Below are 21,558 nucleotides of genomic sequence, written 5' to 3' on the forward strand. Positions count from 1 at the left end.
AGTTGGATACCTTCGGATTCAAATTTTGGTATACAGGAAAGGTGAATAATAGGAATGGGGTAGGTATTTTCGTGGATAAGCAGTGGAAGAAGGACGTAGTGGATGTCAAGAGGGTGGGTGATCGAATCATCTCTATCAAACTTATGGTGGAAAGAGATACTTTTCATGTGATTAGCACCTATGCAGCGCAAGTGGTTTGGACGAGCAACACAAGATAAGGTTTTGGGAGGATCTAGAGAGTTTAGTCCAAGACATACCTTCGGAAAATAAGATTTTCTTAGGAGGAGATTTAAATGGCCATGTTGGAAGAGAAGTGACTAGAAATGGAAGTATTCACGGAATCCATGGTTTCGGGATAGTCAATATTGAGGGTAAAATTATTTAAGACTTTTCCTCAACCTTTGACCTTCTCATCGCAAATATATGTTTTAAAAAGAGAGACGGACATCTTATAACCTATAGAAGTGGCATGACAAGCTCTCAAATGGACTTCTTCTTGTTGAGGAGAGTCGACCGAAAATTTTGCATTAATTGTAAAATTATTCTTGGAGAGAGTTTAACAACACAACATAGGATGCTCGTCATGGATTTTTGTGTTCAGCAAAAGTTGAAGAAAATACATCATACAAAAAACCCAATGATGGGGTGGTGGCGAATAAAAGGTGAGGAACAAAGAAGCTTCCTAAGAGGGGTAGGAGAATAGGCAAAGTGGAAAGGGAATGAAAGCACGAAGGAGATGTAAAGGGAGATGGCAGAAGTTATTAGAAGAACAGCAAAAAAAGTTTTGGTGAATCTAGAGGGATAGGACTAAGAGACAAGAAGTCCTGGTGGTGGAATACGAGTGTACAAAAAAAGATAAAGGCTAAAAGAAAGTGCTTTAAAGAGTGATTTTTGTGCCACAATGCAGTTAATTAGAAAAAATATAAGGCGGCTAAGAAGGAGACAAAAGTGGTTGTAAGCGAAGCAAGAATAAGAGCATATGATGGTCTCTACCAGTCTTTAGGCACGAAAAAAGGAGAAAAATGTATATATAGAATTGCAAAAAGCCGTGAAAGAAGAACAAGATACTTGGATTAGGTTAACTGCATAAAGGATAAAGATGGAGAGGTTTTGGCTCAAGATGAGAAGATCAATGAAAGGTGGAAGACCTACTTCTACGAATTATTTAATGAAGGACAGAAGACTCTTTCGAGTCTTGGTCGGTTATGCATGAGGAAAGAAGATCAAAACTTCGACTACTATCCAAGGATTCGAGACTTCGAAGTAAAAAAAAAGGCTATAAAGCAGATGAAAAATGGCAGGGCAGTAAGACCCGATAATATTTCAATCGAAGTTTGGAAGGGCCTTGGAGAGAAAGGCATCAGTTGGTCAATCAAGTTTTTTAATGAGATTTTAAGGTCAAAGAAAATGTCAGATGAGTGGAAAAAGAGCACATTTGTACCTATCTACAAGAATAAGGAAAATATACAAAATTTCGAAAACTATAGAAGGATCAAGCTCATGAACCATACCATGAAGTTTGGAAAATGGTGATAGAATGGATGCTGAGTAAGAGACACAAGTAACAGAGAAATAATTTGATTTTATGCTAGACAGATCTACTATTGAAGCTATATACCTATTAAGAAGAATGATGGAGAGGTATCGTAGTAATAAAAGGGATCTACGTATGGTGTTTATTGATTTAGAAAAAAGCGTATGATAGGGTGCCAAGGGAGGTCTTATGGAAGGTTTTGAAAGGAAGAGAGTAAAGATTGCATATATTTGTGCAATTGAAGACATGTATGATGGAGTTACAACTAGTGTGAAGACTCAAGGTGGTGTGATGGAGAAATTTCCTATTAGTATAAGATTACACCAGGGATCATCCTTAAGTTTATACCTTTTTATATTAGTCTTGGAAGTACTCACAGAACATATCCAAGAGTCTGTGATATGGTGCATGCTTTTTGCCGATGATATCGTCCTTATGGAAGAGTCAAGAGAAGACCTAAATAAGAAGTTAGATTTATAGAGAAAAGCTCTAGAAGTGTATAGCCTGTGCATAAGCCATAGAAATACGGAATATATGGAATGTAAGTTCGGCTGGCAAAGGAAAAACCCTAATGTAAAGCTGAAGATTGGAGAAAACATCCTACGAAAAGTTAAAAGTTTTAAGTATCTTGGGTGCATCATACAGGATAATGGAGAGATTGAATAAGATGTAAATTATAGGATCTAAGCGGGTTGGTCAAAATAATAGAGTGTGTCTGGTTTTACATGTGACAAAAAAGTGCATTTAAAACTTAAAGATAAATTCTATCGCACTGCTATCAGACCGGCTATGCTTTATAGTACAGAGTGTTGGGCGGCCAAAGGAGAGCACGAACATAAGTTAAGTGTGGCAGAGATGAAGATGTTGAGATGGATGAGTGGTCATACGCGATTGGATAGAATAAGGAATGCAGATATAAGAGAGAGAGAGTTGGAGTAGACCTATTATAGAAAAGATGGTAGAATCGCGTCTCAGGTGGTTTAGACATGTGAGAAGAAGACCGACAGAGCACCTAGTCAGGAGGGTGGATAAAATGGAAGATAGACAAGGGGTGAAAGACAGAAGAAGACCTAGAAAAACCATTTATGAGGTGGTCAAACGAGATCTACATATAAACTGTCTCTCTGACCCCATCTAGTGGGACAAGATTTTATTTTATTTTTTTTTGGTAATTTGTGCCCAAATGAACATTGAAAAAAGGTTCTAATGTGATAATGCCACATAACAAGCAACCAAAATTATTTATCAAGTGACTAACTAATAAACTAACCCAAAAAACTAGTTATGAAGGTTAGTAAAGAATTCGACGATCCCATAACTTTTGGACTATTAAATGGTCTTAGTAATAAAATATATTTTTTAAGTTTTTTAATAATTATTAAATAGTCCTTATTTAATTTTAATTACAAATTAATCCTTTATATATATTATTTAATTATAAAATCTATCCTCTATTTTATAAATTATTATTTTATTATTCATCTATCATGTTTATTAACACTTAGAAATAAAAATAACAACAAAATATATATTCCATTAATTGTGACCTCCAAAAATATTTTGACAATGCGAATCAATGAGTTTTTTATCCTTTGATCCGTTATATGACAATATGTGTTTTTTCAAAATTCAATCGATTGGAAGTGTAACCATAGAACCGGACCGAACCGGCCGGCTCAACTGAAAAATTAGCGAATTAAACTTTCAACCAGTCCGGTCCAATCTTCGAACCACTTAAGGATAAGAATCGGTCAAAACCGATAAAACCGATAAAAACCGGTACAACCGTTCGAGAGAAAATTCTAAAATTGATGAAGTTGTGATTTGAATCTGGGTCTTCTTTATGCCTACATGCTCTCCTTACCACTAAATTATATTGTTCCTTATTATTTCAAATGCTAATTATTAATTATATAGTAAAAAGTAAAAACGTACAATAATTTTTTTAGACATTATATTAATTTTATACTCACTTATATTTAAATTAATTATATTTTTTATTATTCATAATTATTAATATAGATGTAATTAAATATGTATAAATAAAAAATATCAAATATTTTTATTAATTAAAATATAATTATTTTTTATGATTATATGATATTTGTTAATATTATTTCTCAATAAATACATATAGTATATAACAATATAATAAATATAAATTAATTAGTTAATTATTAAAATAAAAAAACATTTACTTTAATATAAAAATAAAACTAAAAAAATTTTATTATAGAAAAATACTAGAATTTTATATACTTATTTAATATAACCCGATATTAGTGAAGATATATTTATTTTAAATTTTAATTTTAGATTTTTAACTATTTTATATTTTTTATTTACTACGATCGGTTCAACCAGTAACTCATCGATTAAACTAATGAATCAGTAACCTGACCAGTTCAATTATAGGTTCGATTTTGACAATTATAAATGTAACACAATCGATTGAAACATTTGATAATTCTTAATTAATTAATATATTTGGTCTTTTGTTATGTTTCAGTACCATCCAGATGTATGCAGAGGGAGCAAATGCGGGGTGCAGTTTCACCAAATCAACCAGGCTTATGATGTGAGTTTTCTTGCTGAGCTTATTGCTTTTGTAATGCATGAATTTAATATTGATAATGCTTATGACGGTGATGCTAAGTCAAAATATGACCTCTTTGGTATGATTGATTTGAATAAAAATGCTGAGATTGGAATTGCTAATTGCCATAACTTTCGTGGGCCACATAGGTTGTAGCAGAATTTCGGATCTAATTGGGGTTTCCATGTGACTTATGTGGAATGCAGGTTGTAATGTCCAATTTGAGAGGAGAATCCAATGAAATGGAAATGGAAATGTACGAAGCATGCGATGATGATGCAGGCATCGACGAAGCAATGAGGGGAATGAATGATCCAGATTGGGACCTGTGGGAAGAGTGGATGGGATGGGAAGGAGCAGGAATTCGTGATTATTCATCTCACATTAATCCTTACATTTGAAATTGCTTTGTAATTTCTCTCTCTTTTTTTTTTTTTTTGAAAGTTTAATTTCAATTATGTATTTAGTTAAATGCTAAGGCCCTTCTTCCGCCTTCAAAAGTGGTTGCGGTTTGTGTAGATAGAGAGTGTAGAGCTCAAGTAGGTTAAAGGTAGTCTTGACCTCTGCATAATTTAAGCCTATGTTAACAAAACCAATCAAACTTGAAAAAGAATAAAATCTTAAAAAGCTTCAACACCCAATTGCAGTTTGATCATACTGTGTGTGATCTATATTATTATCTTTTTGTAAATAAATTCAAAAACATCAAAAAATAATAAAAAATTAACCTATAAAGGACTCATAATATTATGATGTTCCTCATTCATTTGTAGAGCAAACAAGAAGCAGACGTCATATATTTTTCTCCTCATTGGATAGCTTGTCGTAGGTGCTTTCTATATTTCCTCGCTAAGGAGTTCCCTCAATTGTGACAAAGGAGGATTCTAATTTTTTTAATCTTGGTGATTGTGTTTGATACAGAGCATTTTGAAGAAAGAATGGAATTTACATCACTCTTTGGTCTATCAAATTGCATGAGATATTTTTCATCACCACAAAATGATTCATGTTACTATCTTGATTGTGACTGGGAATATCAAGAACAAAGAATGATAGAATGCTTTCCAAGGCCACAAAATGATACATATCTTAACTTGTTATGAGATAAAAAGCAAAAATATCTCCTAAAGCTAGTTTAAAAGGCAGAAAGTTACACACAGCAAAAATGAGCTAAGATTCAACCCCCTTTTTCTTAGCCACTGATTACCATCAACATTAAAAGAGCACTTGTTGGGAAGTAACCCAACCATTGTTTCCTTTGATTTTTAGTTGATTCTTAGTTTTCATTAATTTTCTATTTTAATTATTAAAATGATGCATATGTTTTGTTTCGAATTGAAAGCTTCTTGGCCTAAGCAGGGGATGATGGGTGAGCATCTTTTTCTTATTTTTTTGTTATTTTAGATATGAAATTAGTGAGTTTTATTGAGATTCAAGTGTTTGAAACCTGTTTAGGTACTATTTTGAGTCGTTCTATTGTTTTGATTATTTCAGATGAAGTTTAAATCGGTTTAGCAGAATTCGTTTACAAGAAAAGAGAAGAATTTAGAAGCTGCTAAGCTAGCGCTAAACGCCGTATCTGGCGTTTAGCGCCCAAGGGTTTTGGGACATGTGCAACCATTCTGCCAAGCTGGCACTAAACGCGAACCTGGGCGTTTAGCGCCATGTGCCTCGAGATTCGTGCCAAGCCTATGTCTTGTGGGACGCTAAACGCCAAGCCTAACGTTTAGCGCCAGAAAATTATATACGAAGAGGAACTCACTGCCACCAGGGGCGCTAAATGCTAAACCCAGTGTTTAGTGCCAGAAAGACAGAATTGAAATGGAAGTTACTGCCATCTGGGGCGCTAAACGCCGAATCTGGCATTTAATGCCAGTAACGCGGATCAACTTCACTTAAAGGATACATCTTTAGTTGGATTTGGCTTTTAATTTGTTGAATTTTATTTTGTTTTAGTTAATTTTATTTACAAACAAAATCAATTAGGTTTATAATTTATTATTTTATTTTATTTTCAAATCAAATTAGGTTAGATATAATAATCTCACATGTCGGTTAAAGTGTCAGAACCCGACACATCCAGTAGCTAACCCGGATATTGTCTCTCTGTCGTGCATCTCTGTGAGGAATATAATAATCTCGACTTTATCAAAAGCCGGTCTAAGAGGGTAGTGCCCTTACACCTCTTGCTGGAGGTAGCGCTATCCAGGATACATGTCCCCCCACCTTTACAACTACAGAGAACCACAAAATAAGTAGGATTAATCACCATACTTGTTTTGGTATAATTCAGCTCAATGCGCAAGCGGGATTCACCACCGTCCTTCTTGCCACGTCCTTGCCAAGAGTAATCATCAGTGTAGTACGCAAGCGAGAATAACCCGGGCCCTTGCCAGCACAAGTATGCAAGCAGGAATAACCCTGGCCTTTGCTAGCACAAATATGATCAGACCACCACCAATCTTATCAGTATCCTTGACATTCCAACCCACAATCTTATTCAAACTTATCAATTCCATCCCTTAATTGTGCTCAAACTCATTTGCAAGCCTAAATACTAGTTAGCGAACCTTAAACAGGAGTTAAAAAGGTGAAAAAGTGAACTGGATAGGCAAAAACAGCTAAAATATCATTTTCTTAAGAAACATGACAGTCGTGCGTACGCACAAGTTCCCCTTTTGCGCGTACGCGTAGAACGCGCACGAAAAATATTCAATTCTGTAATGCAAGTTATGTGTACACATGGGTCATGCTACGTATAACTTGGCTTTTGTGCGTACGCATGGTATGCACACGAAACTCTTTCAATTCTGTAACACCCCTCATGCGTACGCATGGGTCGTGCGTATGCAGGACCTCAATTTTCTGCAACTTCTGCAGAATTTATTTTTTAACCATAAACTTCAAACGTGCATAACTTTTTTGTTAAAAATAATTTTCCGTCTGTTCTTCGAACGTCATAAACTAAACAAATCTAATTTTCATTTAAGATAAGTTTCACAAAATTTAAAGATCTAAAGACCAAGTTATGGCCCATCAAAATTAGTTAAGAATTGATTTTTACCAAAATTTCATAATTATGCATTTCTACCAATTCCTCTTTTAAATTCAGATTTCAAACCATCTTAAACCATTACTGCTCAGGCTTAATACTCATTCACCATATCCTAATCATTCAACACTTAATTATACCACTTTCCAATCAATCACTCATTTTCAAAGATTTTTATCAATAATCAATATCAATAAAGGATAATAAAAGGATTATTTAGCCATTTAACAAAAATAATTAAAAGGATATATTTATCTTTTTATAACTATTAATGAAGATATTTTTTTATATATTGTAATATAATATTTTTAAAAAATAAACAAGAAATAAATGCTAATATGGATAAATATAATCTACATGACATTTTTATTTATTCACTTTTTATATCATGTACCGAAACGCAGTGACGGATCAAGGGGGCCTAAGGTGGCCATGGTCCCCCAATTTTTTTTTTTTTTAAAAGTTAGCACTATTAATTTATTATTATTATATAATTAATATATATATATATATTATAGATTAAATATATTTTTATATGTTACATACTAAAAAAAATTTACAAGTTAGTAACTTAATATGTATAAATTATATTGTGTATTATAAAAAAATAATAAAAGTGTATAAATATATAAATAATTAAAAAGTTATTGAAAAATATAAGTTTGGATTAATGTAAAAAGTAATAATTATAAAAAAAATTATTTTGACTTTTTCTATGACAACAGGAATAATTGAATAAATTTTTTAAACAATAAAAATTATTAAAATAATATTTTAAAACAAGATGAAAGACGAATTTTTAACATATTACATGATTGTATAGGTTAAAAAAGAGAATGTTTCAAAATTTACTTTCAGATGATAAATTGATAATTTTAGTTATATAAAATATCACAGACCAAATTTAAAAATACCAAAATCTTAAAGTATGTATAGTTGAATGTTAATTCTTGTATAATATAATTATTAATTTTGACCTATATACTATAATTTATATTTTGTTGATTTTTTATTATGTTATATTTTAATTTATTTTATATTTAATTTGCCCCTCTTATAAAATTTCTGGACGTATAAATTAAAGGGGATGCTCCCATAAAGATGCGTAAAATGTCTTTTTGTAAAGATATTTATGTGTCGCATTATTATTGGACGTATTAATGAATCGGTTATTTTTGAATTTTTTAACAAATTAGAATAAAACTGATTTTTTTATAACAATAACAATAAATTCAAATTTTTTAGAGATTTAATTGTATTTTTAAATTTTTAGGGATTTAAATATTCGAAAAATAAAAAGTCAGGGATATAATTGTCTTTTTATTAAAAAATTTAAAGATATTCAATTTAGATGATATAATTCGATCAGATTAAATCAGGTCTAATAATTATAATGCAGACAATTGGGTTTATTATTGTTGCTATAATAAACCGATTTTGTTCTAGTTTATAATAAAAAATAAATTATTAACTGATTTTAATAAGAATATTCAATAATAACATGACATGTGTAAACGTTTTTAAAAAAAGACATTTTTAATGTCTTTATTAAAGTGTTCTCCATAAATTAATAGTAATGGTAGCAAAGCAAACACCCAAAATTAAACTTTCATAAGAGTAAAAGATTAATTTTTTTTCCATAAAACACTTCCCACATGTATTCACTACTTGTTAGCAAAACTCTTTCACAGAACCAACCCACACATTCAAAAATCGTGTTTCAAAATCTAAGGTCGACCTCCTCCTTCTTCATTATCGTTATCGTCATCATCTTCTCATTTCATTGCACATCACCAACCCAACCCAACCTATTGTAATTATTGCTAGAGATCAGAAGCCATGGCCATGGAGGTGGAGCTTGAACCCATGGCCGCTTCCATCGGTGTCACAGTCCCCGTGCTCCGTTTTCTCCTCTGCTTCGCGGCCACCGTTCCTCTCAGCTTCCTGTGGCGCATCGTCCCCGGCCGCCTCCCTAAGCATCTATACTCCGCCGGCATCGGCGTCTCTCTCTCTTACATTTCCTTCGGTTTGTCTTCCAACATGCACTTCTTGGTCCTGATCATGATTGGTTACTCCTCCATGCTCCTCCTTCGCCCCCGATGTGGCATCCTCACCTTCTTCCTCGGATTCGGTTATCTCATTGGCTGGTACGCTACCTATGTATCCAAAAATGTTTCTGCATCCATTCTATTATTATACGCACTTCCATAGTTATTAACGTACCAAAATTTCCACGTGACATATATTTCAGAACAGAAGGAGTGTACGACAAAGGTTGCGTTCATGCATTTCATTCCAATTTTTGGCTTTTAAAGTGAGAGGCAAAAAGGAAAAAAAAAGATTTGACTGTTTGTTTGTTTGTTTGTTTGTTTGTGTAGCCATGTGTATTACATGAGTGGAGATGTATGGAAGGATGGTGGCATCGATGACACTGGTGAGGACTCGTTCATCGTTCATCTCTTCTTTTCTTTTCTTTTTTTAATTTTGTTAGTTTACGATTTTCTTACTGTGATTGAAGGCCATGTATAACTGAATGTATTTAATTTGTTTGTACAGTAAAAATATTTTACAAATATATCCAGTAAAGTATGATAGACTACATTATTACAAATAGAAAAATGTTAGATGATTAACATTTTTTTCTTGTATTTGCCTTGCATTTGAGTAATCATAACCAACTTTCTATTTTTTTTATAATGCTTACTGCAAACTTATTTGCTTGTTTCATTTACAAGGAAATCAAATAGTTTAATTAAATAAAATAAATTTTCTTAGGATTAATTTATATTATACTACTTAAGTAACAACTACCAATTAGTTCTCAACAATGACCAATACAGTAGCTGATGTACTATATGGTAGCTTTGCAGGTGTACCATGTTTCTGATATTGAAGGTGGTAACTCCGTTGTTTTGCTTACCTATATATACATATGGTTATGGTATTTATGTTGGTTGGTTGATTAGTTTATTGACTATTGTGTGTTACTACTAAGTAGGGGCCTTAATGGTGTTGACCCTGAAGATCATCTCTTGTTAGTTTAATTACAATGATGGATTGTTGAAAGAGGAAGAAGGTTTACGCGAAGCCCAACAGAAATACAGGTTGACGAAGTTACCTTCTCTGGTTGAGTACATTGGTTACTGCCTCTGCTGTAGGAGTCACTTTGCTGGTGCTGTCTTTGAAATGAAGGACAATCTTGATTGGACTGAAGGAAAGGGGGTAATTATGTTTGAATTCAAGTTATTGATTAACCAGAACTAACAAATTTAGTTACAGTTTAGGACATTATCTTTAAATTATTTACACTTACATATACATAAGTATCAATTAACTACCTAAACTTGGGGAAAAGAAATGAAATTGTGGAAATTAGTTAACTTTCTTAAGTTAAAATTTGAATTTGAACTCTATAGAGTTAATTAAACAAATTACTTATGAGGATAGTAGTGGAAGGAAGAATAGTACAAGAAACAAAACCGATGGCCTTGATTACTAGTAATAGAAATTAGTAACAAATAGTGATGATTTTAGTCCTAATCTTTTTTCCATTATTGTGCAGATTTGGAACAAAGAAGCGAAAAGGCCATCACCATCACCATATGGAGCAACCATTCGGGCCCTTATCCAAGCTGGTTTCTGCATGGCCTTGTATTTGTACCTAGTCCCTTATTTTCCTCTGTCCAGGTTTACAGAGCCTATATACCAAGAATGGGCATTCTGGAAAAAGTTTGGTTACCAATATATGTCCAGGTTTACAGAGCCTATATACCAAGAATGGGCATTCTGGAAAAAGTTTGGTTACCAATATATGTCCGGCTTCACGGCACGTTGGAAGTATTATTTTATTTGGTCGGTTTCAGAAGCTTCTATTATCATCTCTGGTCTTGGTTTCAGTGGTTGGGCGAATTCGTCTCCACCAAAGCCAAGATGGGATCCAGCGAAGAATGTGAATATTTTAGGTGTTGAGTTTGCAAAGAGTTCTGTTGTAATTCCAACTGTGTGGAATATTCAAGTCAGCACATGGCTTCGTCGTTGTGAGTTTCTTATTATTGAGTTTTGCATTCTTTTTCTTCAAGTAGAACAAAGCCAATCTTTCAAAAGTTTGGCATGAAACTTGATTTAGGTAGGTCTTAGTCTTAGATCGCATAGTTACAACTTGCAAATTCTGAACATCATTAATTTTTTTTTCTTCTCTTAGCCTGTAAGTCAAGCTAGATTCAGAATCTGAAATTGTGAAAATCTTATTATGCTATCGTTTGTGTTTCGCACTAGATGTTTATGAGCGGCTTGTTCAGAGTGGTAAGAAACCCGGATTCTTTTAGTTACTTGCTACACAGACCATCAGTGTTATTTGGCATGTGAGTAAAACTTACACTGCATCTTGATTGATTTTTTTTCCCCAGTTACTTGCATTGCAAGTTAAGTCCTTGTATTACAAAAAAGTGTTACCCTTAAAATTTGAAGGAATTTTTTTAATTTCTTGACAGAACTGCTTTATTGTGCTGGTAAGTTGTATTGTTGAATCTGCGCTTTATAACATTCTGGCTTTATTATTGCAGGGGGTGTACCCTGGATACATCATCTTCTTTGTTCAGTCGGCGTTAATGATTGCTGGTTCAAGAGGTAATACATTAGAATAAGCTAGTATGCTTTTCTCTTGTTTTTTAACATGTCATGCTGTGTTTCTTTTGAAACAGCCATTTACAGATGGCAGCAAGTGACGGCCCCATCAATGGCAAACGCATTCGTGTTTTTGAATTTTGCTTATACACTTGTCGTTATAAATTACTCTAGCGTTGGTTTCTTGGTTAGTTTCTCCCTCCCTCTCCAACCCTTCAGTTTAGTCGCTTATACTTCACAGTTTTAACTCATTCAAATTTGGTGTTTTAATAGTGTTCAATTGTTTCTCTGAATTTTGAATAGGTGCTAAACCTGCACGAAACTCTTGCCGCATTCGGACGTGTGTATTATATTGGAACTATTCTTCCCATTTTAATGATTCTTCTTGGTAAAGTAATCAAACCCAGGAAGCCTGCAAGATCCAAAGCTCAAAAAGAGCAATGGGGTAGACATTGCAATTCAATCTTCATGAAGTTTTTGATATGGGATTAGAATAGTGTGAGAGTCTGAGAGAATGCATTTCAATCTTCCATGGGTTCCTACCCTGGTTGGCATTCAATGTTTTGTAACATCTGCTTTTTATTCTTCACAATTTGGTATTTAATTGTATTTTTAAAAGCTGTTATTGAAGAAAATAATGATTCAAACATCTTGAATTTCTATAATCTCTATGCTTTGTTAACTCCTGACTCCTTAGAAGTTAGAATTACTTCAAGGTGTTCTATTTTTCAAATCTCAGCTGCAGATAAAAACTTGAACTCTCGTATAACTTTTTGTAGTGCGAGGAACTCCGATCCATTGTAACATACCATAATTATGTCTACATCTATATGCATATGTAAACCTCACTTGAAAATTGTATTTAATGTAAAATGCAATGCATCATTACACAAGTAAAAAGAGTACACCTATTCTCATTGTTGTTCATTAAACAATCATAATTATACACTTAATTTCTATTCCGTTAATTTTTAAATTGAGTACACCACTGAGGCGAACAAAAACAACGCTGAAAGATACCAAAGACAAAAGAATCTCTAAAAATAAAAAATTAATTAAGTTTAATTTGACAAAAACCATCAAACATCAACGGATTATGTTTCTAATAGAAAACAGTGAGTTACTTGATAGAAGAGTTTAGACTTTAGAGTTTATATGACAAATTTAATCCGTTAAAAATTATGTGACGTTATTAATTAAAATAATATTTGACATGTTAAAAATTAAAAAAATTAGTTTATAGTATTTAATGTTGTAAATCACGTAAAAAAATAAAATTACACAAAAAGTGTAAAGAGATTGAAACTTAAATTAGTTATAAATAAATATAAAAATCACTATTAACTTATAAATTTTTTAATGTGTCCTAAGAATATATTTTAAAAATATTATAAAAGATTTTTACTAAAAGTTATTAAAATATAATTGTTTTTATGAATTTTCAATGCATTAAATACATAAAAAACTTAAATAACTTATTTATCATTCTAGGATAAAAATATACGTGATTATATCCAACCGACATCATGTATAATAAACAAGGTTGCGAGAATTGGACCGGTTAATGAACCGGTAAGACAATTGATTCACTGATTTAATGGTCCGATCGGAGTTTAACCGAAGTTTAACCGGTTTAATTAAATATTAAATAAAATTATTAAAAATTAATTAATATATGTAATACTTGATCACTATCTAGTTGTTCTATCTTTGTTAAGAGTAGTTAGTTGGATGGCTTCTAATTAGTACTCTTTTGGTACTCTTACTTTGAATTATGAGAAGAACCTTACTTTGAATTATGAGAAGAACCTGATGTCATCGGGTATTGAAATTATTATCCAGCAGTTAGAAGAGTACCAATTAGTAGCCATCCAACTAACTACTCTTAACAATCTTCAAAAATAAAAATTTCTAGTTAGTAACAACTACAATTTAGTAATTTACAAACACAAATTTACACAAATTAAATACAACCAATAATTAAATATTGATTGTTGAACAGATTTACAGAAAATTTCTAATCACATCAAGAAGCCAACAGTACATGCATCAAAAAGTTCAAAACAAAAAATTTCGAATTACACTAGGCATCAAAAGTTCAAAAAACAAACTCAAGAAATCATAATCCCTGCAATTAAACAATTAAATCAACAATCAACAAAATTAATAAGTACCACCAAAAGATAAAAAAAATTGAAAAGATAAAAAAATTAAAAAGATAAAAAAAATTGAAGAACAGAGCAGAGCATAATTTTCAAATTCAACATACATCAAATTTATTCTCAAATTCAACATATAACAAATTTATTCAACATTTGATTAATCATATTAAAAACAAAATTAAAAAATTAAAAAACAGAAGAACAGAAGCCCATAACAAAAAATGAAAACAGCGAACAGAAGTCAGAAACCCAGAACTTAACTGAAGAGAAGAACTACCAGAAGCCGCCAGAAAACAGCACGACCTAAACCCAGAAACCCAGAAGCCAGATACCCAAAACCCGCGACGGTGAGTGACAATGGGAGTGGGAGTGTTCTTCACGGCGTCGGTTATCCGTCATATGCAGAAGCTCCAGCCTCGAGCTTATGGTTGGGAGTAGCAGTGGCAGTGGAGTGTTCTTCGAAGATTTTGGAAGATTAGGGAGATTAGGGATTTAGGGTAAACTCAACTGGTAAAGTGGCTAGCTGCAAGTCACGGCGAGGAGCAGCGAAGCAGCGACAGAGAGACAAAAGAGCGCGCGAGAGAGAAGGGAGAGAAGGGTTCAGCGATGACAAACGATGCGGGGCTCTGGGGACTGCGGTGGCTACGGGCTGGGTGACTGTGGGTGGCTAGGGTTCTTCCTCTTCTTTCAATCTCAAGCTTTCTTCAATTTGACTGTTGAGAGAGGAGACGCCGAGAGGGGTGAGAGTGGGAGTGGGTTGGGGGTCTTCGGGGGCTTTGGGGGACGGGTAGCCATTTAGGTTTTTTTTTTTTTTTTTTTTAAATAAAGTATAAAACAGCGTCGTTTTGATGGAGTATTCTAACCAAAAACCCGGTAAAAACTGGACGATTCTACCGGTTTATCGGTTAACTGCCGGTTCGATCGGTTTTTTACCGATTTTTTGTCAAATAGTTTCTGGCTTTATCCAGATCGATTAGGTGACCGGTTTTCAGTTAATCCGGTTGAATCGACCGGTCCAATTCGGTTTTTAGAACCATGATAATAAAGATGCAATGATTAAGATGGTGAGTCTTGAACACTTCATTTAATTATATATATATATATATATATGTGTGTGTGTGTGTAAAAAACCAAATAAAATAAAAATAGTCTTTTTAAAGAACAGAATGTACCGAATTAGGCTTGAGTTAAATTATATAAAAACAATTAGTTAAGTAACTAATAAATCTAAAACCAAATAAGTATAGTAACCAGTACTATTTCTAATAATTTATTTCCACTATGTTACGTGTATACTAAAATTAGTTATCAAAGTCAATTACTAATATAAAATACATGTTGGAATAATACACATTGAAATAAATTAAAGCTACATATGTATTTATACATAAATACATTGATAGCTGATTTTAATAGCTGATTTTAGTGTACGAATAGTATTTTTGGATTTATTTATATACTTTGTTGTTAGTGAAGTATCAGCTGAGAGGTGGATGTCGTGTATCCAAGAATCACGATGCTCAATGATGGAATACAACAACTAACTTGAACTTTTAAAGTGAGTATGAGAGAATGAGTAAGATGCATATGTAAACAAAGATGTGAAGATGAATTGAATTCGTATAGAATGAATATGATTCTGCATAATTACATTAGTGATAGAATTTGTTACGGCCTGGCCCAAATAGAATATGGGCCGACCCGACCCACGAACCACCCGACCCGAACGGTCGGGTGCGAGACGTCTAAATACCGACCCGGACACGCGTCTTGGACAGCTCTCTACTACAGCTGTATAAGGAAGTTTCGAGGAAGGTGGGTTTTGTCTTTGTGGGACCCACTTCTAACACGGTATATGTAGGGAGGGTCCTACCCCTCCCCCCAAAGTACGTCACATACCATTCTCACGTCTTTCGCCTACACACTTGACTGACTAGAGCGTCGGAGTGTCACGAAGTGCTCGGGACGTCGTCTACTCCAACCCAGTAACCTAGAACCAGGCGAGAGCCCCCTCTCATCAATCGGAATACTAACCCAAACCGTCCGGTACCCGACCTACCGTACATTGGCGCCGTTTGTGGGGACTCGCCCAAATGGACGTCATATTGGGTTCCACAGAACCAGGCCACGGGGCCGAGCGGAGAAGGGAAGCCTCGGTAGCTTCCTCCCGGGAGCGAACAAAATCCCCTCCACGACGAACCGAGCCGTCTTCACGATCACAAGAGAGGCGCCCCTTCGGGGAAACTGGCGACAACAGCTCCTACTTCATTGTATTATACATTTGTGACATTTTATTTCATTCAGAGCATTTATTTTTTAATAAAAATAATTTCTTAATTTCTGGCGATGTTAAATTTCTGCTAACAATTTTGTTAACAATAGTCTCCTAATTATGGCTTAATTGTGCCAAAAAAATTTAGGGTTTATAAAATTAACATTACTCTGGATAAATCTGACGGTAACCATTAACATAATCTCGCCAAATCCATTGAAAAAACCCATGAAAAATTCGTAGATAATTAGTGTCGGACAAAATAAATCCGACAGTAAGCAGTTTTCGGCAATGTTTGTACCATAAATCCAAGGATGACGATAAATCCGACGATACTCAGCGTTTTTTTTATAGTAAAATTTTTATCTTAATTTTATTACACAATGTAATTCTTTTTTAATCTTACTTTTTTTAATTTAAATTTAAATTTATTTATTTTATACATTTACATATTAAATAACTTAAGACATTTTATTTTTTCATAATTTATTTTTTAATTATTGATATTAGATTTATAATTTTTAAAAATAAAAATATAAAAATAATTTTTTAAACTCAATAGAAAACGACTGAACAATTGCAGTAGTGTCTATTAAACCGTTAGTATAAATTTATTATATTTCATCACATGTTTTCCTTGGATTTAAGTGATTCCTTTTCAGGTTATACTTTACCATTTATTATTTACATTGTTTAGTGTGTTTAATTTCATTAAACGTCATTATCGATGACTAGGATCAAGCATCAAAATTAAAAATTTTCAACTGACAAATTTTCGAACGACCATTAACGTTATACTAAATTTTTTTTAAAATAAATTAAAAAATTAATTATATAAAATAAATTAGATAATTTATTGATGACCAAGACGTTAATAATGAGCACTAATTGGCGTTAAAGTGGTGCGAAACTTTACCAACAATTATCTATGATATAGTCGTTGATAAAATTAATGTCCGAAAAATATCGTTAAAATTTTAATTGTAACGACAAAATATCCTAATTGCTGACGTTAGGTTGTTGGTAACTCGACCACGTGACACGCTGTCATAACGGCCGTCGTCGGTAACATGCACCTTTGTAATCATGAAAAATATGATTTCATTCTGTCCTCTATTTAATACAACATTTGAAAGGAAAAAATCAAGACTCTCATTCTAATTTTTATATTGATTGAGTTTAAAGATTTTATTTCTACTTTCTTGCATTTACTTGTGTTGTATAATTCATATTAGTGGTTAGTGACATCACCATATAAATATATGACTTTACTATTTGTGTAAAATTTTAGAAATAGTTTTTAAAGGTTATAATTTATTATTTTTATTTGCATATTCAACTTTTGATAGTAATTTTTATTTATTTATGAATAATTATTTTTTATTTTAATATACATATATATACAATAAAAATTGTTACATATTTTTAGGATGGCTTAATTATGTTTATATGTTCATTGTTTTTAATGAATTGTCATCGAAAAAATTAATGTTTATGATAGTCTAAATATAAGAAAGTAAAAATATAAGATATTAGTACTTTGAGTTCTTCGAAGTACGAATCTTAAAGTAAATATGATTAAATAAATACAATATTATTCAATATTATAATTATTTAGTATATATAAAAGTTGGATACAGTTACGAAAATTTTTTTTAATTCAAATTAGAAAACTTTTGTAATTATCTCTTTCTTGTTTTTTAGGTTTAATTATTATTTATTAATGTAATAAAAAATAATAATAAGTTACATTCACATAATTAAAATAGATCATATTAATACATACATGAAATTATATATATATATAGGACTATTATGCATGATAAATAATTTTTTAGTATTTTGTAATAATCATATAGTTAATTTATGTACAAATTATCTAATTTTTATAACATATGATCTATTCCATAATTTTTTTCTTTTTGTATGGGTATATTAAGAAATTTAAGAAATAAGATGTTATTTATATTAGAGAAATACTAGAGGGCCATTAGAATTTATTATTTTTAACCATCAATTGGACATCAATATTTAAAAGTGTAACCTAAGTGTGGGATAAAATATATTATTAGATTACTAAATTAAAAGAATTATGTTGATGGCTAAAAATGATGACACAAAATAATAAATTCTAATGATCTTCTAGCATTTTTCTTAATATTATTTTTGCATACGAAATAAATAACTTAAGTTATTATCTAGGATAATAAACATAATAATACCAATAATAAACTGATATTTTTTTATAAAAGAACAATAATAAAAATTATTAACTAAATTAATTACATAATAAAAAATATAAATAATTTTGTAACTAATAAAAAAATTACTATTTTCACATACTATTCATTTTACAAAAAAATTTAATAAATTAATTATTAATAAATTACAAATCAAATATTATTATTTACATATAAAAAAATATATTATCAATTATTTTAAAATAAATTAATTTATATTCATACTAAATAATATTTATTTAAAATTATAATTTAAATTCATGTGCGAGGCATCGAGAACAAAACTAGTTTTCCCGCCTAAAGAGGGGTTGTTCCAGCCGGGGATGCTTAATTGTTTTAAGGGTAAAATATATTTTTTGTCCTTGGAGTTTATTAAAAGTTTTAAAAATACCCCTAAGTTTTAATTGGTTTCAATTTTATCCTTAATGTTTTCGATTTGCATCAATTTTATCCTTATCTTCAAATTTTTTGGTCAAACTATGGTCAACAATATTTTTTTCCAATAACACCCCCCAAACCTTATTATCTTTCATCATCATCAAGAACAACAGCTACCCAACACTTCCGTCGCCATTTGCGCCTCAATTCCGGCCACCGCAAGTGATGTATATCAAATCCTCCTTCTCTCTTCCATGAAGAAGACTCCATTACAAGACCCATCATTCCACCACCGATCCCTAACCATGGCTCCAACCAACAAGAATAATGAAGCACTTGAAATCAAATCCATCAACATTTAAGAAGAAGAAGAAGAAGCAAAATAAAAAATGGGCAACAGCAACATCAACAACAACAAAACACAACAACAGCTCCATGCAACAACAGATCAAAACTCCATAACAAACAAGAGGTACATGTCCTTTCTGATTCTCAATTATTTTCTCCTCTTTGTGGGTACTATATCTTCAAATATGCTCTCAAAGATTTCAACAAAAAGATTTTATCTTTATCGATCTTTGTTGGAATCATATTGGAAATCAACAACCTTCTCTTCTCATGGGGGTTTTGTATCTTTCAGTTTCTAAGTGTTGAAGGTAAGGTCCCATGGAAGTTGTTGGAGTCAAGTCAGAGATGTTCGAGCTTCTTTAGAGCTCCGATGGTGATCGAAATCCCACTGAAAAAGTCACTATAGGACAAGTTGATGAGATGGTGTTGAGATTTGGAGAAGTTCATTGAAATGTCGCCAGAAAATGTCGCTGGAGAGGAGGTTGTGAGCGAGGTTGAGTAGCTGGAGGTTGGCGAGGTTGAGTCCCTAGAGGTTGGTGAGGTTGAGGAGCGGCGTAGAAAGGTGGCTAGAGAGGGAGGGAGTTGTTCTGGAGGTAGACTACACGACGGAGGAGACCGTCGGAGAGGAAGTGAGGGATGGGGCTATTCCTGAGTGAGTTTGGGGATAATGATGAAAGAGAAGAGGGTTTGGAGGGTGTTATTGGAAAAAAATAATGTTGACCATAGTTTGACCAAAAAATTTGAAGATAAGGATAAAATTGATGAAAATCGAAAACATTAAGGATAAAATTGAAACAAATTAAAACTTAAGGGTATTTTTGAAACTTTTAATAAACTTTAGGGACAAAAAATATACTTTACCCTTGTTTTAAAAAAGGGGATAAACGACGTCGTTTAATGCCAAAACTCAAAACCCTAATTTTACTCCTCACTCGTCCCTCTCACACCCAACATCTCTCTCAGTCTCTGAAACACTCTCGTCTTCACTCGCACCACCCACAGGCCAATACTCACACGAAGCAGCCAGCAACTCGGCTCAGTCATTCCGTCGCCGGGTCTTGTCATGGTTCGTGTGTCGCCACCTTCTTGGCCTCGTTATCACCGGCTCAGTCAAGCAGAAGTAGAAGCAGCCAGCAACTCGCCCCTGGTTCAGACGTCATCGTCTTCTTGCTTCTTGGCCTCGCCGTCGCTGCCTTTTCGCCGGTCTCGTAGCCGAGTCGCCGTCGTTAGTTGCCTTTCCTTGTTCCCTCTTTTTCAATTTCCCCTTGTCCCTGTCAACCCTAGTTCATAGCTTCTTGCCTTCTTCTTTAACTAATTAATTAATTTGCCATTTTGCTGTAAATCGTCACTGAATTTAAATCATGTTTCTAATAAAATTATACAGTACTGTTAGTCTGTTAATATCATAATTAGAAAAACAGATGGAGTCCTGTAGAATGAAATAAATAATCATTGTCGTCTTAGTTAGTTTGTATGTCAAAAATTTCTGTGAAAATATATTAGTTAGTCTTGTAGAAGAAAGTTAGGCAACATGCCTCTTGGAGTTCAACACTTGAATTTCTGTGAAAATATAGAATTTGGAATTTAAACCAGGAGAGGTAAATGAGGATACCTCTAGTTCTTGTATGACTTGAAATTTGATAATTTTGAAATAAGCATTGCTTTGTTGGAAATCCAGTGAGTTAGTGAGTTTGTTTTATGTAGTGACTTTGAGATTTGTTTCCTGATGTCTTTGGTAAGACTTTGTTTTGATGCTCTTTATTTTTTCTCTACCCATGCTTGGGTATTCTAGGAGCGTACAACTATGGAGAAAAATATTAGTTTTTAAGTTGGACTTGGTTTATGGATTGTGTTATCTCATGAAGAAACAGACACCAACTTTGTGATCACCCATTAGACTTGGTTTTTAGATTGTGTTATCTTTTACTCTCTTGTTTATTTAAGTTGAGAAAGTATTTTGTAATAGTGACTAGTTTATTATTTATTTTTGCATTATTAATTATGTTTAGACTTGGTTTATGGATTGTGTTATCTCATGAAGAAACAGACACCAACTTTGTGATCACCCATTAGACTTGATTTTTAGATTGTGTTATCTTTTACTCTCTTGTTTATTTAAGTTGAGAAAGTATTTTGTAATAGTGACTAGTTTATTATTTATTTTTGCATTATTAATTATGTTTAGAATTGATACTTGATTGTTATTAATGTGTTTGTGAATTTTAGATATAGCATTAACTATTATCTTGTGTATTTTGGCGCAGATATAGAATATGCACACAAACTGTTTACTTGTTTTCCTCAGTGAAAGGAGAAGGAACTTAACTTTTTTTTCATGGATTTTTAATAAATG

The 21,558-nt window shown here is 32.5% G+C and overlaps 1 protein-coding gene, 1 long non-coding RNA gene and 1 pseudogene across 2 annotated transcripts; 2 read left to right on the forward strand and 1 right to left on the reverse strand.

The window, feature by feature from the left end:
• The first annotated feature begins 4,030 nt into the window (after nt 1–4,030).
• On the forward strand, nt 4,031–4,674 carry LOC112771783 (chaperone protein dnaJ 8, chloroplastic-like). The gene is made up of 2 exons (XM_025816600.2): nt 4,031–4,112; nt 4,337–4,674. The coding sequence occupies exons 1-2, from the start codon at nt 4,035–4,037 to the stop codon at nt 4,529–4,531; spliced, it is 273 nt and encodes a 90-aa protein (XP_025672385.1). The 5' UTR covers nt 4,031–4,034; the 3' UTR covers nt 4,532–4,674.
• A 4,353-nt stretch (nt 4,675–9,027) lies between these two features.
• On the forward strand, nt 9,028–12,297 carry LOC112772271 (lysophospholipid acyltransferase 1-like; annotated as a pseudogene).
• A 1,445-nt stretch (nt 12,298–13,742) lies between these two features.
• LOC140181605 (uncharacterized) lies at nt 13,743–14,760 on the reverse strand. The gene is made up of 2 exons (XR_011876575.1): nt 14,229–14,760; nt 13,743–13,933 (listed from the first exon to the last, which is right to left on the reverse strand). It is a non-coding gene; the product is annotated as an uncharacterized lncRNA (long non-coding RNA).
• Between the last annotated feature and the right edge of the window lie 6,798 nt (nt 14,761–21,558).

The sequence above is a fragment of the Arachis hypogaea genome, chromosome 18 (genome assembly GCF_003086295.3).
Source record: "Arachis hypogaea cultivar Tifrunner chromosome 18, arahy.Tifrunner.gnm2.J5K5, whole genome shotgun sequence".
In the NCBI taxonomy this organism is placed as follows: Eukaryota; Viridiplantae; Streptophyta; class Magnoliopsida; order Fabales; family Fabaceae; genus Arachis; species Arachis hypogaea.

Bases quoted from the DNA above. Each gene is read 5' to 3' on its own strand.
- LOC112771783 (XM_025816600.2), top strand. From the start codon at position 4,035: ATGTTTCAGTACCATCCAGATGTATGCAGAGGGAGCAAATGCGGGGTG. The intron at 4,113-4,336 runs GTGAGTTTTCTT...TGTGGAATGCAG, and splicing joins AAATCAACCAGGCTTATGAT to GTTGTAATGTCCAATTTGAG.